Source organism: Hyaena hyaena, unplaced genomic scaffold (genome assembly GCF_003009895.1).
Source record: "Hyaena hyaena isolate Hyena2069 unplaced genomic scaffold, ASM300989v1 scaffold_214, whole genome shotgun sequence".
NCBI lineage: Eukaryota > Metazoa > Chordata > Mammalia > Carnivora > Hyaenidae > Hyaena > Hyaena hyaena.
In genome coordinates this window covers 1987255-2008384 of record NW_024080842.1, presented here as the reverse complement: position 1 = coordinate 2008384, position 21130 = coordinate 1987255, and the positions used below count along the sequence as shown (strand labels likewise).

Here is a 21130-nt window from a genome sequence, read left to right as displayed (position 1 = left end):
GTTTCATGTGTCTGTTGGCCATCTGGATGTCCTCTTTGGAGAAGTGTCTGTTCATGTCTTCTGCCCATTTCTTCACTGGGTTGTTTGTTTTTCGGGCGTGGAGTTTGGTGAGTTCCTTATAGATTCTGGATATTAACCCTTTATCTGATATGTCATTTGCAACTATCCTTTCCCATTCCGTTGGTTGCCTATTAATTTTCTGGGTTGTTTCCTTGGCTGTGCAGAAGCTCTGTAATTCACTTTAGATGATACCAGAGAAATAATTTTCCCTCATGGGGATCATATTATGCAACTGACAGTCTTTTATGATAAACACAAATATAATAAAAATTTTCACCATTATTTCTTCAAAGTTTTTTCTGCTCCCTCCCTTCTTTTGGGACTTCAAAGTATAAGTCTGCTAGACTGCTTGGTATTGTCCCACAAGTCACTGAGTATCTGTTCATTTTCTTTTCATTTTTCTCTCTGTGCTTCATTTTTATATAGTTTCTTTTGTTGACTTAGGTTCACCGGTCTTTCTTTCTCCAACACTGGCACTAATTTGCTGTTAACTCTATATAATGAAAATTTCATTTCAGGTATTAAATTTTTCATTTCTAGAAGTTCTACTTGGTTCTGTCTTGTATCTTCCATTTCTTTCCTCATTCTGTTCATGTTTTCCTTAAATCCTTAAGCACACTGTTCACAGCTGTTTTACCATCTTTATCTGTTAGTCCATCATTTAGTCACTTCTGGCTCTGTCTCTACTGATTAATTTTCTCTTGGTTATGGATCACATTCTCTTGCTTCTTTGCATGTCTAGCAATTTTTTATTGGATGCTAGATATTGTATTCTTTTGAAGTAAGATGGACTTTATTCTAGCAGGCAGTCAAACTGCTTGCAGATCAGTTTTTAAGTTTTGTTAGGTTCAAGTAGCTTTTACTTCATAGCTACTTCAGCCCCATTACTAAGGTATGATTCTACTCAAGTCTCTTTTGGAAGTGTATTCAACCAGGTCTCTCCCTTGTGGCTGGTGGGAACATGAATGATTCTTGGGCCCATATGAACTCTGAGAATTATTTGGTTAACCGCCCTGCTACAGCCATTCTTTCTTCAGAAATAGTTCTGTGGCTGAAAGAATAATCAATACAATTTGTGTTCAAAGTGTGTTTCTTCCCATAAGGGATATATAACGCTTGGATGTAGCTGGGAAACCACCTTTATGATTATATCCTTAATAGACTCTCTGTTTTATAAAAGGTCCCAATTTGATTAAGATACAGAAAACTGTTAATATCCCAGAAGTCTGCCCTTTCCTTGTCAATGTCCATTCCCAGAAGGAATCTGAATTCTAGCACCACAGGTTTGTTATGCCTATTTTAGAATTTCATATAAATGATACCATTATGTATATAACTTTTTGTGATCACCTTTTTCCATGCAGCATAATATGCACCGTATGTAACAGTTTATTCCTCTTTCTTATTGAACAGAATGTCACTGTTTATCTGTTTGTTTGTTTTTTTTTTTTTATGGCTATCTGAGCTGTTGGGAGCTGTTGGGGGTTATTAAAACTAATGCTGGTATAAACACTGTTGTAAAAAGATTTTGGTGAAAATATGTTTTCATTCCTCCCTGATATGTACTTACCAATGGAACTGTCTGACCATAGGGTAGACACATGTTACCTTTTCACATATGCTTTTGATTAATGCAAAATGTAAGAGAAAATGAATATGAGCTGTAGGAAAATTGAGATGCCAACTGTTTTGTGCCACTGCTTTTACTCCTAGTACTTAAAACAATGTCTGACATAAAGTAGGTGCTGCATAAATATTTGTTGAATAAATTTAAAAAAGCAGTATCAAAAAATTTTTAAATGGGGGCACCTGGCTGGCTCAGTTGGTAAAGCCTGTGACTCTTCAACTCAGAGTTGTATGTTTGAGCCTCACACAGGGGGTAAAGATTATTTAAAAATAAAATCTTAGTCCCACTCTTCTCCCAATATAAAAAATTTTATGAAGTCTTCCTTTTCCAACTTCAGTATCAATTTTATCAATAAAATGGTACTTTTTGTCATTATTGTTCTGTCCTTGTTCTCTGAATATTTACTCAATTAAATAACTATCATATTATCTACTTTTTGGCCCATTTCTCAGTTCTATTCTCATTTTTATTAAAAAAAATTTTTTTAACATTTATTCACTTTTGAGAAACGGAGCACAATGGGGAAGGGGCAGAGAGAGAGGGAGACACAGAATCTGAAGCAGGCTCCAGGCTCCGAGCTGTTAGCACAGAGCCTAATGTGAGTCTTAAACTCACAAACTCTGAGATCATGACCTGAGCCGAATTCGGAAGCTTAAGTGACTGAGCTACCAAGGCGCCTACTTTATTTTTATTTTTTTAAGTGTAATTTTGAGACTGAGTGATTGAGAGTGAGCGGGGAGGGGCAGAGAGAGAGAGGGAGAGAGAATCCCTAACAGGCTCCACACTGTCAGCGCAGCAGAGCCCAATGCGGGGCTTCATCTTGTGAACTGTGAGATCATGACCTGAGCCAAAACCAAGAGTTGGACTTTTAACCAACTGAGCTACCCAGGCACTCAATAAAACTATTAAAATCCATTTTACTCTACGTTGACTTGATTCAATCTCTTCAACAGTAAAGGCAAGGTCATAGGTATTTATAAGGCATCTGTTCTAATAATTTTGTCACTTTAATGTTTACCTACTCACAGTATGGTGACATACTTTATATAAAGAATGTTATGTATTAAGTGATTTACAGAGTCCCTGTTAATGTCTTCCAGGGTAGTCTTTCTTAAAGAAACCACAGTAAATTATTTTTTCAAATTGTTTTTAAAACTTTCTATAAATGAATACGTGCTCTGTTTTTTGGAATAACTCTATGGTCTTTATATTAGATACTGTTGAGGTTTCTCAGACTAGAAAAATACTTGGTTAATAAGTTAAGAGTAACTATAATCGGTCCACTGAAAAATGATTAAAATAGTAGTTTTAAAATCTGAAAGAAATTTAGGTTATCTAAACAAGGAAATGGTGAGGGGCGCCAAGGTGGCTCAGTTAAGTATCTGATTCTTAATCTCACGGTCCTCAGCTCAAGCCCCATGGTGGGTCCTGAGATGGGGCATGAAGCCTACTTAAATAAACAAACAAACTAATGGTGACTATTTATAGCCTAAGCAGTATCTGATTGGAGAGACCTCAATCATGTTATAATCCCTGAGAAAGTAACTTTAATTCCTCTATCTGGAGAAGGGTGTACTAACTGATAAGAAGATAGCAGTATTATTTCAAGATCTAAATATACTCTCTGGGAGTGGGTCAGCTATTATTTACTATATTATTTTAGTAGGTCAAATCACCTGATCACAATTTATCCACCACAAAAACCACCAAAAACAAAACACTTTTGGGGCGCCTGGGTCGGTTAAGCGTCCGACTTCGGCTGAGGTCATGATCTCATGGTTCGTGGGTTCAAGCCCCACACCAGGCTCTGTGCTGACAGCCAGCTCAGAGCCTGGAGTCTGCTTCAGATTCTGTGTCTCCCTCTCTCTCTGACCCTCCCCTGCTCGCTCGCTCTCTCTCTCTCAGAAATAAATAAAAACATTAAAAAAAAAATAAAAAAGAAAACACTTTTGGGTAGTGTTATGAATTGTTACCACTTGATAAAGCAGAATGTTGTACGGGGGAATATACTTACTGGGATGTAACGTTGGGACATGTTGTCCAAGTCTGTCATCTTTTAGCATGTGTAGCAATGTTGTTTTTCCTGCATTATCCAATCCAAGAAATACTAATTTACCCGTTTTCTTATATAATCCTGCAGAATAAGATCTGATTAGTCAAAGTGCTGACAGATTATCCAAGTAAAATGACTTTAAATAAAAATCTAGTATAAATATTTATAGTTATTTGGATACTTTCCCTAATTACTCTAGGTGTTTTATAAAGAAACACCTATTGACCTTTTGAACTTATAAGATTTTATAAATTCACTTGAATAAGCTTGGATTTCTAGTCTAATTTTAGTTTTGAAACTATTTTAAATCTATTATAATATACAAATTCAAATCATTTTAAACCTAAACTTTGTCCCAATCAATGAGTGTGTTACCTAAACTTACCTGCAGTGCCAAAATGCTGATTCCCTTGACAATTTAGGAATAAATATCTACGTCTACTATTAGAGAAACACAAAATGCTTGATATCATGTATTAATGAAGCTAGATCAAAAGGAAAATTAAAAAGATATTCATGGATGAAAATAAGTAGTTTTGACAATAAAAATCATAGTTGAGTTCTTTCAATAGAAAGTTTAGGTCACTGTCAAATTTCCCTGAGACAATAAGGTTAAACTATTCCTAGAATTGCATAAACTAAAGCAACAATAAAAAAAAACCAAGCACATAATTTTAAATATATCAAGCAAGTACTGACAGACGAAGTGATAGCAAAAAGAGAGCACTGACTGATTCTAGCGGATTGGCATTTATTGAGAAATTCCAAATTGAGCTTTATTTTTTTTAAGGCTTTTTTTTAGTTTTAGGTTTACATCAAAACTGACAGGATGGCCCAGAGATATCCAATATACTCCCTGTCCCCACACATATATAGCCTCTCCTATTAATAACATCACTCATGAAAATGGTACATTTTAACCAACAGTGGACCTACACTGATACATCATAATCACCCAGAGTTTCCTTAGGGCTTACTCTTAGTATAGTATAATCTGTATTCTGTACAAGGACCTATATCTATCATCATATTATACAGAGTATTTTCACTGCCGTAAAAATCCTATATGCTCTGCCTCTTTATCCTACCCCACCCCCCACTGGCTAGCAACCATTGATCTTTTTATGGTCTCTGTATTTTTTGCCTTTTTGCCTTTCCAGATGTCATATAGTTGTATATGACATATAGTTGTAATCATACAGTCAATTGAGATTGAAGATGCATTTAAAGTTCCTCCAGGTCTTTTCATGGCTCCATAGCTCATTTCTTTTTAGTGCTTAGTAGTATTCCATTGTCTGGATAAATGAGCTCATTTATCCATTCACCTCTGAAGGAGATCTTGGTTCCTTCCAAGTTTTGGCAATTATAAATGAAGCTGCTATAAAATCTTTGTGCAGGTTCGTGTGTGGACCTAAGTCTCCAGCTCTTCTGGGTAAATGCCAAGGAGCACAAGTGCTGGACTGTACGGTAAGAGTATGTCTAGTTTTGTAAGAAACCACCAAACTGTCTTCCAAAGTGGCTGTGCCATTTTGCATTCCAACCAGTGAATGCAAGTTCTTGCTGCTCCACATCCTTGCCAGCATTTGGTGCTGTCATTGTCCAGATTTTGGACACTCTAATAGGTATGTACCAATAATGAATTTTATTTTTCATTTTTAATTGTCTAACACCTGTGGAATTACATAAGGACAAGGGACATAGTAGCAACTCAAAAATATGTTTTTTCAGTCAAAACATGAGCTTTTAAAGACATTACGCAATTCTAATTCAGGCCACCCAGTTTTTACTAAGTTCATACCAAAACAACACCTAACTCTTTATCCACATTATCCACATTGAAGCTGAAAAAGCAAACGGTTTGAAGTCCTAATCTTTTGATCACCCAGTGACCAACAGTTCTGATCCTAAGGGGAAGGACTGTCTTCCATATTTATTTGAGCTGGGATACTTTATTTCTCATTTAATCATGAGTTGTGATGAATAATTTTTTAAAACATTTCTATTTCTTAAAACATTTCTACACAGATGGTTTCTAATCAGTGCAATCAGTCAATTTTACAATCCTAACTTTTAAGCAGTAACAGTGCACTGGGTAAGATTCCAAAAGGGAACACGTAGGACATTTAAACTTTAATCTTAAAAGTGAGTTGGACTAAACCCTTATTTTGTGATAAGCACTGTTAAGCACCCATTATACATTACTTCATTTAATCTTCAAAATAAGTCTTTGAAGTACACATTATTCCCTTTCTTACAGAGGGGAACAAAGGCTCAAAGTTAACTTGCTCCAATGCCAAGGTCAGATCTGAGATTGAACCCATCTTTTTTCTTTTTAATGTTTTATTTATTTTTGAGAGAGAGAGACAGCATGAGCAGGGGAAGGTCAGAGAGAGAGGGAGACACAGACTCCAAAGCAGGCCTCAGGCTGTGAGCTGGCTGTCAGCACAGAGCCCAACCTGGGGCTCGAACCCAGGAACTGCGAGATCATGACCTGAGCCGAAGTCAGATGCTCAACTGACTGAGCCACCCAGGCGCCCCGAACCTATCTCTGATGTGAAAGCTTTAGTTCATTTCCATTTTTCTACACTGCCTCCTACTGTTAGCCATATTAACCTCTTGCTCCTGCTTATGAGGCAGTCTACTTTTTCAATGTAGTTCAGCATTGATCCAACCTGTTACAACCCAGGCTATCCCAATATAATGAAGTTGAAAACATTTATTTTTGACCTAGTTGTTGCAAATAATGTAACACAATATTTCAGTCTGATAAAAATATTTAAGAATTTTTGAGGAAGTAGTATGGAAAGATCTGATATTTGACCTGTAGTAGAATGACCGTATAAGATAATGTGAGGACTTTTATTTTAAAAAGGAAAAAAAAAAAAAAGAGCACCTGGTGGCTTAGTTAAGTGACCAACTCTTGATTTTGGCTCAGGTCATGATCTCACAGTTTGTGAGTTCGAGCCCCACAGTGGACTCTGTGCTGACAGTGTGGAGCCTGCTTGGGATCCTCTGTCTCTCTCTTCTGCTCTTCCCCCACTCATACTCTCTTTCTCTCTCAAAAATAAATAAAAATTTTAAAAAAGAAAAAACTTTGATTTTTAAAAATTTGCAAAAATTGAGGTCCATATAAGAAATTAAAAATAGATTGATAAAATTTTACCTTACATTTTTATCCTTTTAATATACAGTAGTCAAACAAAATGTGTATTTTCCAAGCAATATTTATTTCCTTGGTTCAGATTATGTTTATGGAAGAGGAAATATTTATATAGGAGATAACAATTCATAAGTACAGTTGTGGCCAGTTAGGAATTATGTTGACAACTCTGTAATTACATGAAATGCTTCCCTTTGTGCCAGTTCAAGATGACATGGAGACTAAACTTAGGGCAAGATTCGAAAACAGGAGACCAGAAATATCTTCATCAATTACTACAATAATAAAATTGTATACATGGTAACATAGAAGACAATCAAAACCTTGTTTCACTGGAAAATGTGAGAAGTTAAGAACATCAGGAAGAGAGGGACATGCTTAGATTTTTCCTTTTTGAAATCTATAGAGGAAAAATACTAGTCAGCATTGCTGGATATACAAGTCTCATTTAGCATACATTTATAATAAAAACAATGCAGTCAATTTCTGTGAGGAGTAAATGAGATAAAGTATCTAAAGCACTTAGAAACTTTTTAGGTAAACTGGCTAATCAAAGGTAGCTACTTCTGTAAATAATATTCCTATCAACAACCTTAAAAGAGGTAGGGATTATTGTTAATTTACAGATAAGGAAACTAAGGCTAAGGTAAAGAAAGTAATTTGCCCAAGATTACATAATTTATAAGAGATATACAATGAGTTATTTGAACACATTTGTATGATTTCAAAGCTCACATTCACAACTAGTGGGTTATACATAAAAAGAGGCTCTAGACAAATAAGCACTTTTATGTAAGTAGGATTAAATGAGGTAACAATAGAGAACAAAGGGCCAACATTACCTAAAAACTGTAGCACACTGCTGAAACCACTGTAAATCCAGTCAAATATGAAGGACATATCCAAATCTTACAGAGTCTGGAAAAGAAAATGTTTTGAATTCAGTAGTTGACATTAAACACCAACAACATTAAACTCGAACTCTGAGTAAATAATCCTATAACAACATTACTATAAAGACTTTAACCGTTCTTTTTTGTTTGTTTAGTTTTGAGAGGGAGACAGAAGACCCAAAGCAGGCTCCCCGCTAACAGCAGAGAGCCCAATGTGAGGCTCAAACTCAGAACTGCAAGATCATGACCTGAGCAGAAGTTGGAAGCTCAAAGGACCAAGCAACCCAGGTGCTCCCCCTCTTTTTTTAACGTTTATTTGAGTGAGAGTATGTGAGACCACGCTCGCAAGCAGGGAAGGGGCCGAACGTGGGACAGAGGATGGGCAGCAGGTCTATGTTGAGAGCAGAGACCCTAATGCAGGGCTCAAACTCACTAACCGTGAGATCATGACCTGAGCCAAAGTTAGACACTCAACCAATGGAGCCACCCAGGCACCTCAAGAGTTAGCCATTCTTATCCAGGGTGGTCTAATCAGATACCTACTGATGCATAAAACACAAAATGCCATTAAAATACAAACTAGTGGGGCTCAGATGGTAGACTATGTGACTCTTGGTTTCAGGGTCATGAGTTCAGGCCCCATGCTGGGTGTCAAGCTTACTTTGAAAAAATTAAAGGAAAAAGCCTCTTTTTATTTTTAAAACACAACAAAAATTTCTTTTAATTAAAAATACGGACTAGGACCATTCTTTGCCAATCACAGCAGCAAACATGAAAATGAACTGTAACAGATGGAACTAGAAAAGATGTGGTAAAAGAGGCAGTTAGTGGCAGTATAAATGGGTACAAATCTTTTTAACAACTAATTTGGCAGTAATCTATATGTCACACCATTTGACCCAAGAATTCTTTCAGAAATTGTCCAAATATAGACAATCTTTATGTATCAAGATGTGCACCAAAGTGTAATACAAGACAAATTTTGGAAATAATCTCTATTCAAGAGTAAGTTAAAGTATATATGGCCTATGAAATATTTACCAAAACCTTGGAGTGGAGGAAGGAAGAGCAAGGAGAAAGAGAGGAAAGGAAATTTATGATAATGAAATAAGTTTTCAAGTCTGATTATACCTATGTTGAGTAAAAACCCTTTTTCCATTACTTTTGGTCTTTTGTAGCAAATGGTATCAGGTGGTAATTTCTGGGTTCGTAATCTTTCTGCATTTTTCAAATTTTAATCATATTACTGAATGTTAAAAAAAGTTTCTGAAATCACAGTAGAAAACGCAGAGTATAGTTCGATTTGGCAGTTCCTTGACATGTGCTTGATAACTAATAAAATTAATATGGAAAGAAGAGGGGGGAAAAACCTCTTGAGAAATGAAAGATCATATATACAAAAATATACTTTCATATCAACAAAGTTCTTTTTTTTTTTTAATGTTTTATTTCTGAGAGAGAGAGTGAGAGAGAGAGAGAGAGAGAGACAGTGTGAGAAGGGGAGGGTCAGAGAGAGAGGGAGACACAGAATCCAAAGCAGGCTCCAGGCTGCTAGCTGCCAGCACAGAGCCCAACGCGGGGCTCAAACCCATGAACTGTGAGATCATGACCTGAGCCGAAGTTGGACGCTTAACCGACTGAGCCACCCAGGCGCCCCTATGTACCGCTTTTTAAATCACTCCACCTTATGAGTCTGACATGCAGTTCCCTTCTCCCTCACATCCCCCATCCAGTTGATTATTTCCCAGCTGTATCAATTTCTGCAGTCTCCAGTTGTCTTTTGATTTCTACAGGAGCTACTTTGTGATCAACCTTAAATCACATTCCCAAACAACTATCTTAACCTCAAATTTTGTTTGTACCAATCTGTATACACCCTCCAGAGCAGCTTTGTGAAAATGTCATCTTAGACTTGACTTCGTGCATAGTCAGGGTGACTGTAACTCCTAGTTTGCTCCGGATAGTCTCAGCAAAGTTATCTGGGTATATTTATCAATAGTGCTTCCTTTCACTCTCAAAAGCATCCTGATGAGGTGTGAAATTTATACGGCCACCCTATACCTGTGGATAGACAGCCATTGGAGGTCTATGAGCTGAGAAATGATTCAAACTCCTAGTCCAGTACTTCAGAACTTCGACTATATACCTTTTGGCCACCTTTACAAGTTCAATACATATCCTCCACTTATAGCTTTCCCTGTGCCAAAGTAAACCACTGCTCATGACCTGTACTTAACCACCTTAAAACCTCTGCCCATTCTCCTACCCAACATCAGAATTTCTCCCACCAGCTCTGCCTAAAGACCTTCTGCCTTAAGCCAAATGCTATGGAATTAATGAGTTTTCACTTGAGATGGCCTTTAAGGGACAGATGGGGTGGAAGAACCAACAGAAGCCAGAAAGGGTAGAACAACTAAAAGAGAGGATGGCACAAGTGCAAAGAAGTTAGCCCCATGAAGTCCAGCTGCAGGGATGTCACAGCTTGTTTTGTGGCAAGGAGACGATTGCTGAGAGGGTGAGGAGCCTGCATGGAGCGGAAGCAGAGGAGAGCCTGTGGCCAGCACTTAAAGTGCAAGAGCTGGTCTCTATCAGTCATGAACTGTGTGACCTTGGAACAAGTTACAAGTTTCTTCTGCAAAATCTCTTAGAGTATCTGTAAAGATCAAATGAGATAAAATGCACAAAATAAGTACTTAATACTGGTTGCTGTTATTACTGAGAAGTGTAAAAGACAGAGAAGGTCTTTCAAAGAGTTTGAAATGGAATGACGGAAATGGGAGTTTCTTCTTAAGGAGGATAAGGCTCGAGTATGTTGATAAGGAAGAGCTATAAGAAGGGAAGGAGCTAGTGGAAAGGGAGAGGTTAAAGATGAAAGAAAAAGAGAAGGAAGGAATTAACCGAAAGGGGCAAAGTCTCCAGAGGAGCCAGGGTTGAGAGTGCATCTCCTTCTTTCAGAGTAGAAGTAAGGAGGGCCTGGAAATGTACAGTGGAGGTAGCAAGAATCTGACTGCAAAAGTGAAGAAGGGGGATAGAGACTTTTCTGAGGAGCAGAATGAGGATTAGAATAGATAGCTACTGTGGGGAAAAGACCAAGTTAAAAGACGGCTAAGAAGAGCCAAGTGCTTGGCTGGGGCTGAAAACCATTCAGAGCACTGCCCGTCTGCAGGGATTTCCAATTTCCCCCTCTCCCTGCCACCCTCACTTCCCAGCAAGCGTCAGCTTTAAAGAATACAGAATGAACAGAGATTAAGGAAGTGAAAAAAGACCAGGGGGACAGGAATTTGAGAGTACTAGTGAGAGTCTGAAGTGATGTGATCAAAAGTTCAGGCTGAGTAGCTAAAGGTACCAAGGCAGCTGATCTACGGGGATAAAGTGGGGGGAAATCTCTGGTTGAAAAGCAAATGTAGACATAGTCAGAGTAAAAGGGTGAGAGAAGTGAAAGGTGGACCAGAATTGTGTCAGCAAAGTGGAGAACACGAGGGTCAAAAACTCAAGAGGATCAGGTCTGGGAGGGGGTAAGTTCCAAGGCCTGGCTCTGGCACAGACGGCTGAAGAAGGCGAATGAAAGAAAGCTACAGATATCCAGGCTGAGCTATATGGTCTACAGTCCACGCTAAGCACCCAATCTCCTAGAAGAACGGCTACAAACGGCTACAGAAAGCAAGCCTGTGAATCCAGTGACAAAGCCCTCACTGAAGGGGCGCCTGGCTGGCTCAGTCGGTAGAGCATACGACTCTTGATCTTGGGGACCTGAGTTCGAGCTCCATGTTAGGTGCAGAGGTTACTACAAACAAAAGGGGGGAGAAGCTCACTGTAGATGACTGTTGGTGGGTGAGAGCTCTGAGATTGATGGGGGGTAGAATGGGATAAGCCTTGCAGGAAAAATGATTTCTTCAGTAAGGATGGTCCAAATTTGCTGTTGTAAAATTTGTCCCTAGGGAAATGATTTAATAATATATATGGGGAAACTCTGCTTTAGAAGATAATGAGATATTTATATTTGTATAAAGTTGTGGTTTCTAAGAACCTTAAAATAAGCAGGAGTCGTTAGTCATTTTAAAGTAGAAGTAAAAATGCCCAACTAAGAATAAAAGTTACTTAGCCACAAACAGATACCTGAGCCCAGAGAAGAGGTTACACAACACCATGAACACACTATTAAGACATGTGAAGAGCAAAGGTCAAGAATAAGGAAACATATACACGTCAGCAGATTTATTTATTGCATGAACAACAAACAGGAAAAGTGCCTATGCAGATTAGAAAAGAGATCTACTTTAGTAACATGAAAATCGGTACAAAGAGTGTAATGAAGCAGAACCTCTCCGGTTACAAATAACTTCGTAAAGCTTTGTCCCATTAAACGTATCTGGATGATTCCACTTACATGAAACATCCTAAATATGTAAGTTCTCAGAATAAGTTAGTGGTTGTCATACAGGGCAGGTAAGGGGAAACTGGGAGCGACTGCTAACAGGTACTGGGTTTCTTTCTGGGTGACGAAAATGTTCTGGAATAATCGGTGATGGTTGCATAACCTTGTGAATACAGTAAAAACATTGAATTGTATACTTTAAGAGAATAAATTTTATGGTATATGAACTGTCTTTCAGTAAAGCTAGTTTTTAAAAAATAAAGAAATAAAAATAAAAGCTCCAGTAGTCTAAAAAGGCAACTATAACACGAGTGTAGGATTATAGAGGCAATACATTAATAACTCTGGAAAGCAAAGGATAGCAGAGCTATGGTTAGAGTACCTATTTTAGAATTTTTAAAAATCTGGATTTAATATGCATCTTCTGAAATATTATTATTTCATTCTGGGAAAGCCGATCTTTCTGAGCTCCAGTTTCTTCTGATAAATAACGGGAATGCCATCTGCCTCACAGAATTTTAAGAATGATTAATTATGATAATGTACCTGAAAATATTTTGAACACTACACAATATAAGGTGGTATTAACTCATTCAGACTAAATTAATTGAAATTGAAAGCACAAATCTTATTTTTTTTAAAAAACATTTTTAAGTAATCTCTACGCCCAGCATGGGGCTTGAACTCACAACCCTGAGATCAACATGTTCTACCAACTGAGCCAGCCAAGTGCCCTTTCAAAGTACAGACTTTGAAAAAGTTTTTTAAATTAATTTTTAGTTTTATAAAGTTTATTTATTTTGAGAGCAAGAGCCCAAGTGAGCAAGTGCACACTAGAGGGGGAAGAGCACAGACAGAGAGGGAGAGAGAATCCCAAGCAGCCTCCTCCACACTGTCCAAATGTCAGTACAGAGTACAGTGCGGGGCTCGAACCCACGAACTGGGAGATCATGACCTGAGCCCAAGTTGGACGCTCACCTGACTGAGCCACTCAGGCACCCAAACAGTTTTTTTTAAGTTTATTTATTTATTGAGGGGGAGGAAGTGCAGAGAGGGAGAGAGAGAGAATCCCAAGCAAGCTCCGCGTGGACATTGCAATGCGGGGCTTAACCTCATTAAGTGTAAGATCATGATCTGAGCCAAAACCAAGAGTCGGAGGTTCAAGTGACTGGGCCAGTCAGGTCCCCAAGTTTTTAATATATTTAATGACTTATTGTACTTTAAACATTAACAACACCAAATATTAACAATGCCATCGTTGACAGTAACCAGAAAAGGTACTAGAATAGTTTCCTTCAACTCTAGGTAAAGATATTTAGTAGAAAAAAATTAATCATAATTTTCTACCCAACTTCATCGGGTTTATGATGAAAACGTGTACAAATTCCTTAAGACCAATAAATTATCTGTAAGCTAATTTAGGAATTATGCACACTTCTCTTTTGAATTTATATAGTACCAGAAATATAAAGAAGGCCAAACTCTGCTTGACCTTGTTTTAAAGAATTTCAGCAAGGCCCTGTGCATTACTAAGGATGGACAGGAACAATGTTGAATGTTTCAAGACAAAGTTGCCTTAGAAATACTTTCACCTAAAACTGTGAGATTTTCTTTCCATAGCCTTCAAAGTTTTGAAACAGTGATGTAAATACAAAACTCAAGAAAATTTAGGACCGAATGCATAGCAATCATAATAATGGAATTAGGCCTTTTGGTTCATGTAATCAACAAAAAGTACAAACTCAAGTTTCCTTAAGGGAAAAGTGACACTAGACTTAAAGGTTAAACCTGTGTCAAATTTGAATAGGATTTTTTTAAGAGTGCAAAAAGGGGGAAAGAACTCTGTATTACGAATAAAGTTGTTTGTGAGTATGAGTACTGAACTTGTCTATACTGAATTAAGAAAATAAAAACCGATGTAAGCAGTGACAAATTGAGTCCTTAAAATACTTTTATAAAAGAAAGCTCTAGGCCCAACAGGGGCTTGAAATCATGACCCCGAGATCAAGAGTCGCATGCCCCACCGACTGAGCCAACCAGGCGCCCTCTTAAAATACTTTTAACTGAAACTGTTCTAAAAGCTAAACACAAGAAAATTTTTTCAACAGTGTGATTTTAAAGGTATTTGCTTAGTAATGTTTTGCAGAGAAATCATTTAAGTGAGTATCAGCCAAGTATACTTAAAGAAAAGGGCGTAGAAATAATGCATCATTACTACAGATTCTGATTTCTAAGTTTCAAATACTGTGGCAATGATTTTCATTTCTGATAGCCTAATCTTTTGTCTCAATTTCTGCTTGAAGTGAAAGGAAAGGATAGTTAAAACGTACTTTTTTCAAATGCTAATCTTCCTCATTACTAACAGTGCTTCTCTAACATTTTTAAAATAAAAGCAAAACATTCCTTTTCTGCAAACTCAGAAAATGCCAATGAACTATAATCTTAGTTTTTAAAGTTCAAAGTATTTTGGTGATGAATGTAAATCCTGGAAGTAACGTTAGATATATGCTTTCCTTTGACATACCAGCACCACTAATTTTTGACAAATTGTAAATATTCCCTTAGTCCTCATCTGTAAACCAGAGATAATACAATTACCTTCCTTAGTGCATTGTTGTGCAAATGGCAGCGCCTCACTCACAGGAAACAGTCAGTAAATGTTTCCTTCTCTTTCATTTGCTTAGAGGTGGCATACTCTTAACTGGTATTTTAACAGTGAACACAGGATATTCTTCAGAATAAGACACGGGGTAATAGTGAGCTTGATAGATGAATATGTAAATAATATTAGATTTAATTTTTAAAGTTAAAAATATTCTTTCACCTCGTATTGCCCAATGTACCAAACACCTTACGTTCCTAATGAGTTTGGTTCTTTCAGCCAACGAGGTCACAGTGTTAGCTGTTGTCAAAACACATTTCTATCTTGGAATATCTGGGAACAATTTATAAATCATTACAGTTTTCACCCAACAGTGTATCTTTCCCCGCCACTCAACTGGGACTTGGGCTATGACTAAACGTTAACTTGCACTAGTAAAGAAGCTCACTTTGCTCCCACACGAATTGGGAGAGCTAAAAACACAAGACGTCACAGGGGTTTGAGCTGTGAAGGGGTTTGAGCCGCCTTCACCTTACCAGATGGGGAAACCGAGGCGGAGGGGAAAGAAGGGCTTGTCTACCGCAGAGTCATCTCGTTCATTCCTGAAACAACCCACCGTTTGACAGCAGCAGGTGTGCTATGCAGGGGACCGTCAGGGCGGCCCCCGCGGAGCAGCAAAGGAACCCGTCCTGCTTAGTGCTGCCAGATTCCGGAGAGGAATCTAGGCCCGAAAAGTGCGCTTTCCTCGGGGAAAGCGGCCGCCTATAGGTTCTACCGGAAGAAGAGACCGCCACTCACCTGCTACTGGAGAGATCGCAATTCCTCGCTCGGCGTCGGCTTTACGCCCTCCTAGTTCGAACTGCAAAGCGCGATGGCTGCCGAGGTCCCAGCTCGCGTCAGCTCCTTCCGGGCCGGGCGGGGGGTGCCTCACTCCCGACGGTCCGCAGGACCGCAGTTCCACCCGTCCGAAGTTCCGCCTTCCCGCGGTTCCGCCGCCAGACCCCTTGCTGAGCGCGCCTGCTGGCTGGGGCCGGCCTTCCCGCAACCTGGTCTCCCCACGTCCGCCCAAAAGGGTTTCAGCGGCCTGAGGGCCTAGGCAGAGAAAGAAACGCGAGTCGCCTAGCTCGGAAAAATTATCCATGACAACCGTTTTTCAAAAATACATTTTTAAAGTACATTTTAAAAGTATATCTGTTGAGGGGCGCCTGGGTGACTCAGGTCATGATCTCACAGTTTATGAGTTGGAGCCCGCGTAGGGCTGTGTGCTGATGGCTCGGAGCCAGCTGGGAATTCTGTCTCCCTCTCTCTCTCTCTGCCCCTCCCCTGCTCTCGCGGGGGCGCTCTCTCTCTCAAAAATAAACGTTAAAAAAAAAAAAAAAAAAGGACACCCGTTTCTTGAGTTCACAACTAATTTACAAAACTTCATTATGTACCAGGTAATGTGTTGGATGCTGGGTATTGAGCTTGAAGCAAGACTGTCTTGACTCGGCTGTTCTTCACGAAAGGATTAACGTTACCACCCTTAAATGGGTTTAAATAAAAATACTTGAGTATCTTGAATGGAAGTGTGATGCTCTCAAGGTTGCTCTGGAGCCTGGGACGCCTGGGTGGCTCAGACGGTTAAGCTTCCGACTTCGGCTCAGGTCATGATCTCTCGGTTCGTGGGTTTGAGCCCCGCATCAGGCTCTGTGCTGACAGCTAGCTCAGAGCCTGGAGCTTGCTTCGGATTCTGTATCTCCCTCTCTCTCTGACCCTCCCCTGCTCACGCTGTCTCTGTCTCTCAGAAATAAAAAGAAAAAAAAACTTGAAAAAAAAAAAAAAAGATTGCTCCGGAGCCAGAATGGGGAGAGGAGATGGGGGTTAAAGAATGGGTTATTTGATAGAGTCCCAGCAAAATCTGTAACTGGCTCTACTGGCTCTCTCCCTTTCTTCTGCAGCTTCAGGAAGCGCCTCAGCCCATGTGTCTTTCCTTGGTAGTTGCCATTTCTTCTGTCAGAACAAATTATCCAAACCTCTCCTTCCCACCCAGGTATATCATCTGCAATCTTAAGGCCTTAGCGCAGATAGCCCTCTCTCATCAAAATCTCCTTCCCAGACTCGGTTAAGCTCTCTCTTAACAGGTTTCCCCAGCAACTGTACAATTCTCCTTATATTTGTTACCTTATAATTGTACAATTAAATATGGATGATAATTTTTGAAAAGTCTCCCTAACAGACATTTTACAAAATGTCTGCCTTTTCTTCTCTTGAACCTATTTTCAGTGCCAGGCATACAATAGGTACTCAATACATATGAACTAGTGATTCATTTATAACATAAGGATTCTAGGTACATTTTTATCCACAAGAGATTGAAATTTTTCCCTCAAGCCCATTGATCTGAGTTAGAGAAACCTGTTACTCCAGTCTGGGTTCCCCTCTACTTTCCTTTCCACACATCTTCTCTTGAGTTCAGTTTGATTTGTGAGTATTTAAATAAGGAAGCCTCATTTAAATGGAATCAGGAGACCAGAAGGGAAAGCTCTCACCCTACCACTTTTCCTCAATTGCAGGAAGAGATTTACCTTGCATTCCCAATAGGAAAAAGCCTATATTTTACTACCACAGCTGAAGGAGGGAAGAATTTTTCCTTGCTCAGCAATAGTCCAGTCAATGAGAGACTGTCACAACTCAGCTAATGAAAAGCCATTACAGTTAGAACTCCCAGTTTATTCCAGTGGGTGTTTTGTTTATAACAGCCACCTCTCAACTTTGCCATTTTTCTCTAAAGAGTGGTCCTCCTTTGTTCTCTAGACTTGCAAAGCCCTACCTTGTGTGTCTGGAAATGAAATTCTCTGCTATTTCAGAATAAACTTTTTTTTTCTGGTATGATAACTGACAACTTTTTTTAATTAAAAAAATTTTTTAAGTTTATTTATTTTGAGAGAGACAGCGTGAATGGGGAGGGGCACAGGGGGAGGGAAAGGCAGAATCCCAAGCAGACTTCACACTGTCTTTGCAGAGCCCCCTGTGGGGCTCCATCTCATGCCAGTGGGATCATGACCTGAGCTGAAACCAAGAGTTGGATGCTCAACTGACTGAGCCACCCAGGTGCCCCAATGGATGCATTTTTAATAGAGTACAGCAGACAAAGAGCACAATCTCTAGCTACAGACTATGCTTCTAACATCGCTAGCCACTTAAAGTTCATGTATGTATAAAATGAAGGTTAATATCCAAAAGAGATGATATGAGAGATAATAACATACAAAAAGGAAGAGAGATGGGAAAAGCATCAGGCGAGTATTGTGATGTGACTGGGTAGATTTGGGCTGGGTTACTGGGGACCTTGGATCCCAAACTATAGAGCCTTTTGAGGGTTTTGAATACAGAAGGAATGTGGTCGGAGTTGTTTTTGAAAGTTTTCTCTGGAAGTAGTGTGTTGTGTTGTATTCGAACAGGTTGATTGAAATCTGTGATCAGTAATGAGATTGCTACAATCATGCAGGTGAGAGGTAACAGGCCTGGATTGGTCAGTGGGAACAGAGAAATAGGGTATTGTGTGTGAGAATCTGTAAAGGTTGGAATCTATAAGATTTCAGGATTGATCGCATGTTAGCAAAAATTGAGACATGAAAGTCCAAAATTTTAACATAGATTACTTCTTTTTCCACTATAACTACCTCACTGAGACAACCGGCATCCCTGGCCTGGTTTACTGCAGCAACTCCATTCTTTTCCCTGAAATCAATCGTCGTCACAGCTGTTGGATTAAAAAAAATTTTTTTTTAAATGTTTACTTTTTTGAGAGAAAATGTGTGTGTGTGCGGGGGAGGGGCAGAGAGAGAGGGAGAGAAACCCAAGTAGGCCCCATGGTCAGCTCAGAGCCCAGTGTGGATGTGTGCAATGGAGAGAGTGAGAGAGAATGTGGAAGAAGACAGAGAGTTGGCAGGGCCAGGTCATGTGGGACCCTGAAGGCTGAGTAGGACTTTGGATTTTACTCAGTGCAAGATGAGAAAAGCCATGCAGAGAAACTTGATGGAATAGGTACAGGGAGCGTTACAGGTGTTGGGGTACAGGAAAATAAAGACAGAATCAGTACTGAGGAGCTCAGTTCAACATGTAGGATGGATTGGGGGGAGGGAAACCAAAAAAGCTACTAGCCTAATAGTTCTAGTGCAAGATGATGAAAATTAATCCATGGGCAGTGAGAATGGCAAGAACCACATAAAGATGAGAAGTTTTCAAAGAAAGCAATGCGATTTGCTGGCTTGGTGTGAGATGAGATGAGTATTCTTACAATGTAGCTTCAGAGATGCTGACTTCAGATACAAACAGATGTCCTGTCATAGGCAAATGAGGCCAAAGGAACTGTTCTTAAAATAGAGTCACAAGAGTTTCAGAACAAACCTGTTGTTTGTAACTGAAACCATTTTTTTTTTTTTGGTTTGAAATAGGACACATTTTTACATAATTAAAGGACCTAAAACAAGTTCCCCTATTCTGAAAAGTGAACAGAATTGTTCATGTTTATCAGCTGACAAGTCAACGGTGATGAGCAGGCAGCTAAAGGGGCCCTAGTGTGTGAGCCGGAGTCCACTTCTGCAGGTCAGCAAATTAAGCATGCTGTCTGCTCTTTTGGGTTTAATTTTAATGGAATATTCTTTGCATAGTGCTATCTCCTTGCTGAGACTCTTTAGTGTCACATTTTTTTTGGTTTATAAACTTAAGTAGGGTTGAAGGCTTCAAAAATTATGTGCAGAAAATCTGATTTATATACATATGAATGGTATATATGTAGCAGAAGGGTCCTGTTTTTCTGGAAAACAGGGATAAACAGGTAGAATGTGTTATTGACATCAGTTTAGAAAAATGTATAGTACTGTAGGGTAGATACAGGTAGTTGACCAAAACCAAAACCAAACAAAAACCAAAAGAAAACAATACCCCTAACAACTGGTAATAGCACTAATAATTTTTCCTTCATGTTTATGTAGCCACCCTTTTAGAAGTCAGAGAAGGATCTGACAATATGTGGATGATACTTAATAATTACTTTTTAGGTTATGCTCTCCCACCTTAGTGCCTTAAACTTAACTTCCTATTGTTCCTGAGGGTAGGTGGATGACAGATGCTGCTTTTCTCCTCAGTATTTTCGAAATGACTACAATGAAATGTAGAAAACATTTGAAAGACTTAACCATAGTTTTTTTGGAGAGTAACAACACAGGTGGAACAAATTTTAGAAAAAGCGCTAGCATATTATGTGTTTAACCTGATTTAACCAGCCATGATTTATGTTTTAAAATGGCTAATCCTCTCTATCAGTTTTTCCCCCTTCTGAACACACAGATATTGCTTAAACAGAACAAAGTCCAAAGAAAGCTTATTTAACCAAATCACTCCTGTGCCAAGGTCAATAAACCACTTAAGAATTGCATTTAAGAAAAGGAAAAAATTAAACTACTGCAAGTTTTCAAAAAATGTTTATTTATTTTTGAGAGAGAGAGAGAGACACAGAGTCTGAGCAGGGTAGGGGCAGAGAGAGAGGGAGACACAGATTCTGAAGCAGGCTCCAGGCTGTCAGCACAGGGCCTGATGTGCAGCTCGAACTCATGAAAGGCGAGATAGTGACCTGAGCCAAAGTCAGACACTTAACCAACAGAGCCACCCAGGTGCCCTTAAACGACTGCAAGTTTCAGACCAGGTCTAAGCATTTGTCCCTCTGAAGAGTGACCCTAATTTTCTGTCTGATCTCAGGAAGGTACAGTTTCTCTCTAAGTTCTGTTTTCTTTTTAAAACATTGAGAGGCTTCTGTTTCCTATCTTTTTAAGAATTCTTGGGGTGCCTGGGTGGCTCAGTCGGTTAAGTGTCCGATTTCGGCTCAGGTCATGATCTCGCAGTTCGTGGGTTTGAGCCCCGCATCGGGCTCTGTGCTGACAGCTAGCTCAGAGCCTGGAGCCTGCTTCAGATTCTGTGTCTCCCTGTCTCTCTGACCCTCCCCTGCTTATGCTGTCTCTCTCTCTCTCAGAAATAAATAAAACATTAAAAAAAGAATTCTTGGGATGTTTGATTTGGGATTTTGTTATAGGGGCTCTAAGCCACAAAGTTGGACCAAAAGTATCGTCTTCATCCTAAAGAAAACTTTGTACTTGTATCTTGTTTAATTTCACACACAGCAAATATATTTTTAGCAAGGTCCGGAGGCAAATGATAAAAACAGGGTTGGGATAAAATTTAACTCTTTATTATTTGAATTCTTATGGTTTGCTTTTCAGGTCTGACACAGTGGTTTAACTGTTACTCATTTCATATATAATTTAACATTATGCAATGTAAATATATTTCAGCGCAGGCATTTGATATTAAATGAGTTAAGTA

General features: G+C 39.0%; 1 protein-coding gene across 1 annotated transcript in view; it reads right to left on the bottom strand.

Annotated features, from left to right (window-relative positions):
* The window catches only part of SAR1B (secretion associated Ras related GTPase 1B), a 25202-nt gene extending 9522 nt beyond the window's left edge, over positions 1–15680 (bottom strand). The window contains exons 1-3 of the mRNA XM_039242305.1: positions 15569–15680; positions 7743–7818; positions 3702–3821 (exon numbers count right to left, since the gene is read on the bottom strand). Of these exons, the coding sequence (XP_039098236.1) occupies positions 3702–3821; positions 7743–7800 (178 nt within the window). The 5' untranslated portion in view covers positions 7801–7818; positions 15569–15680. The remainder of the gene's footprint in view (positions 1–3701; positions 3822–7742; positions 7819–15568) is intronic.
* Positions 15681–21130: the final 5450 nt, after the last annotated feature.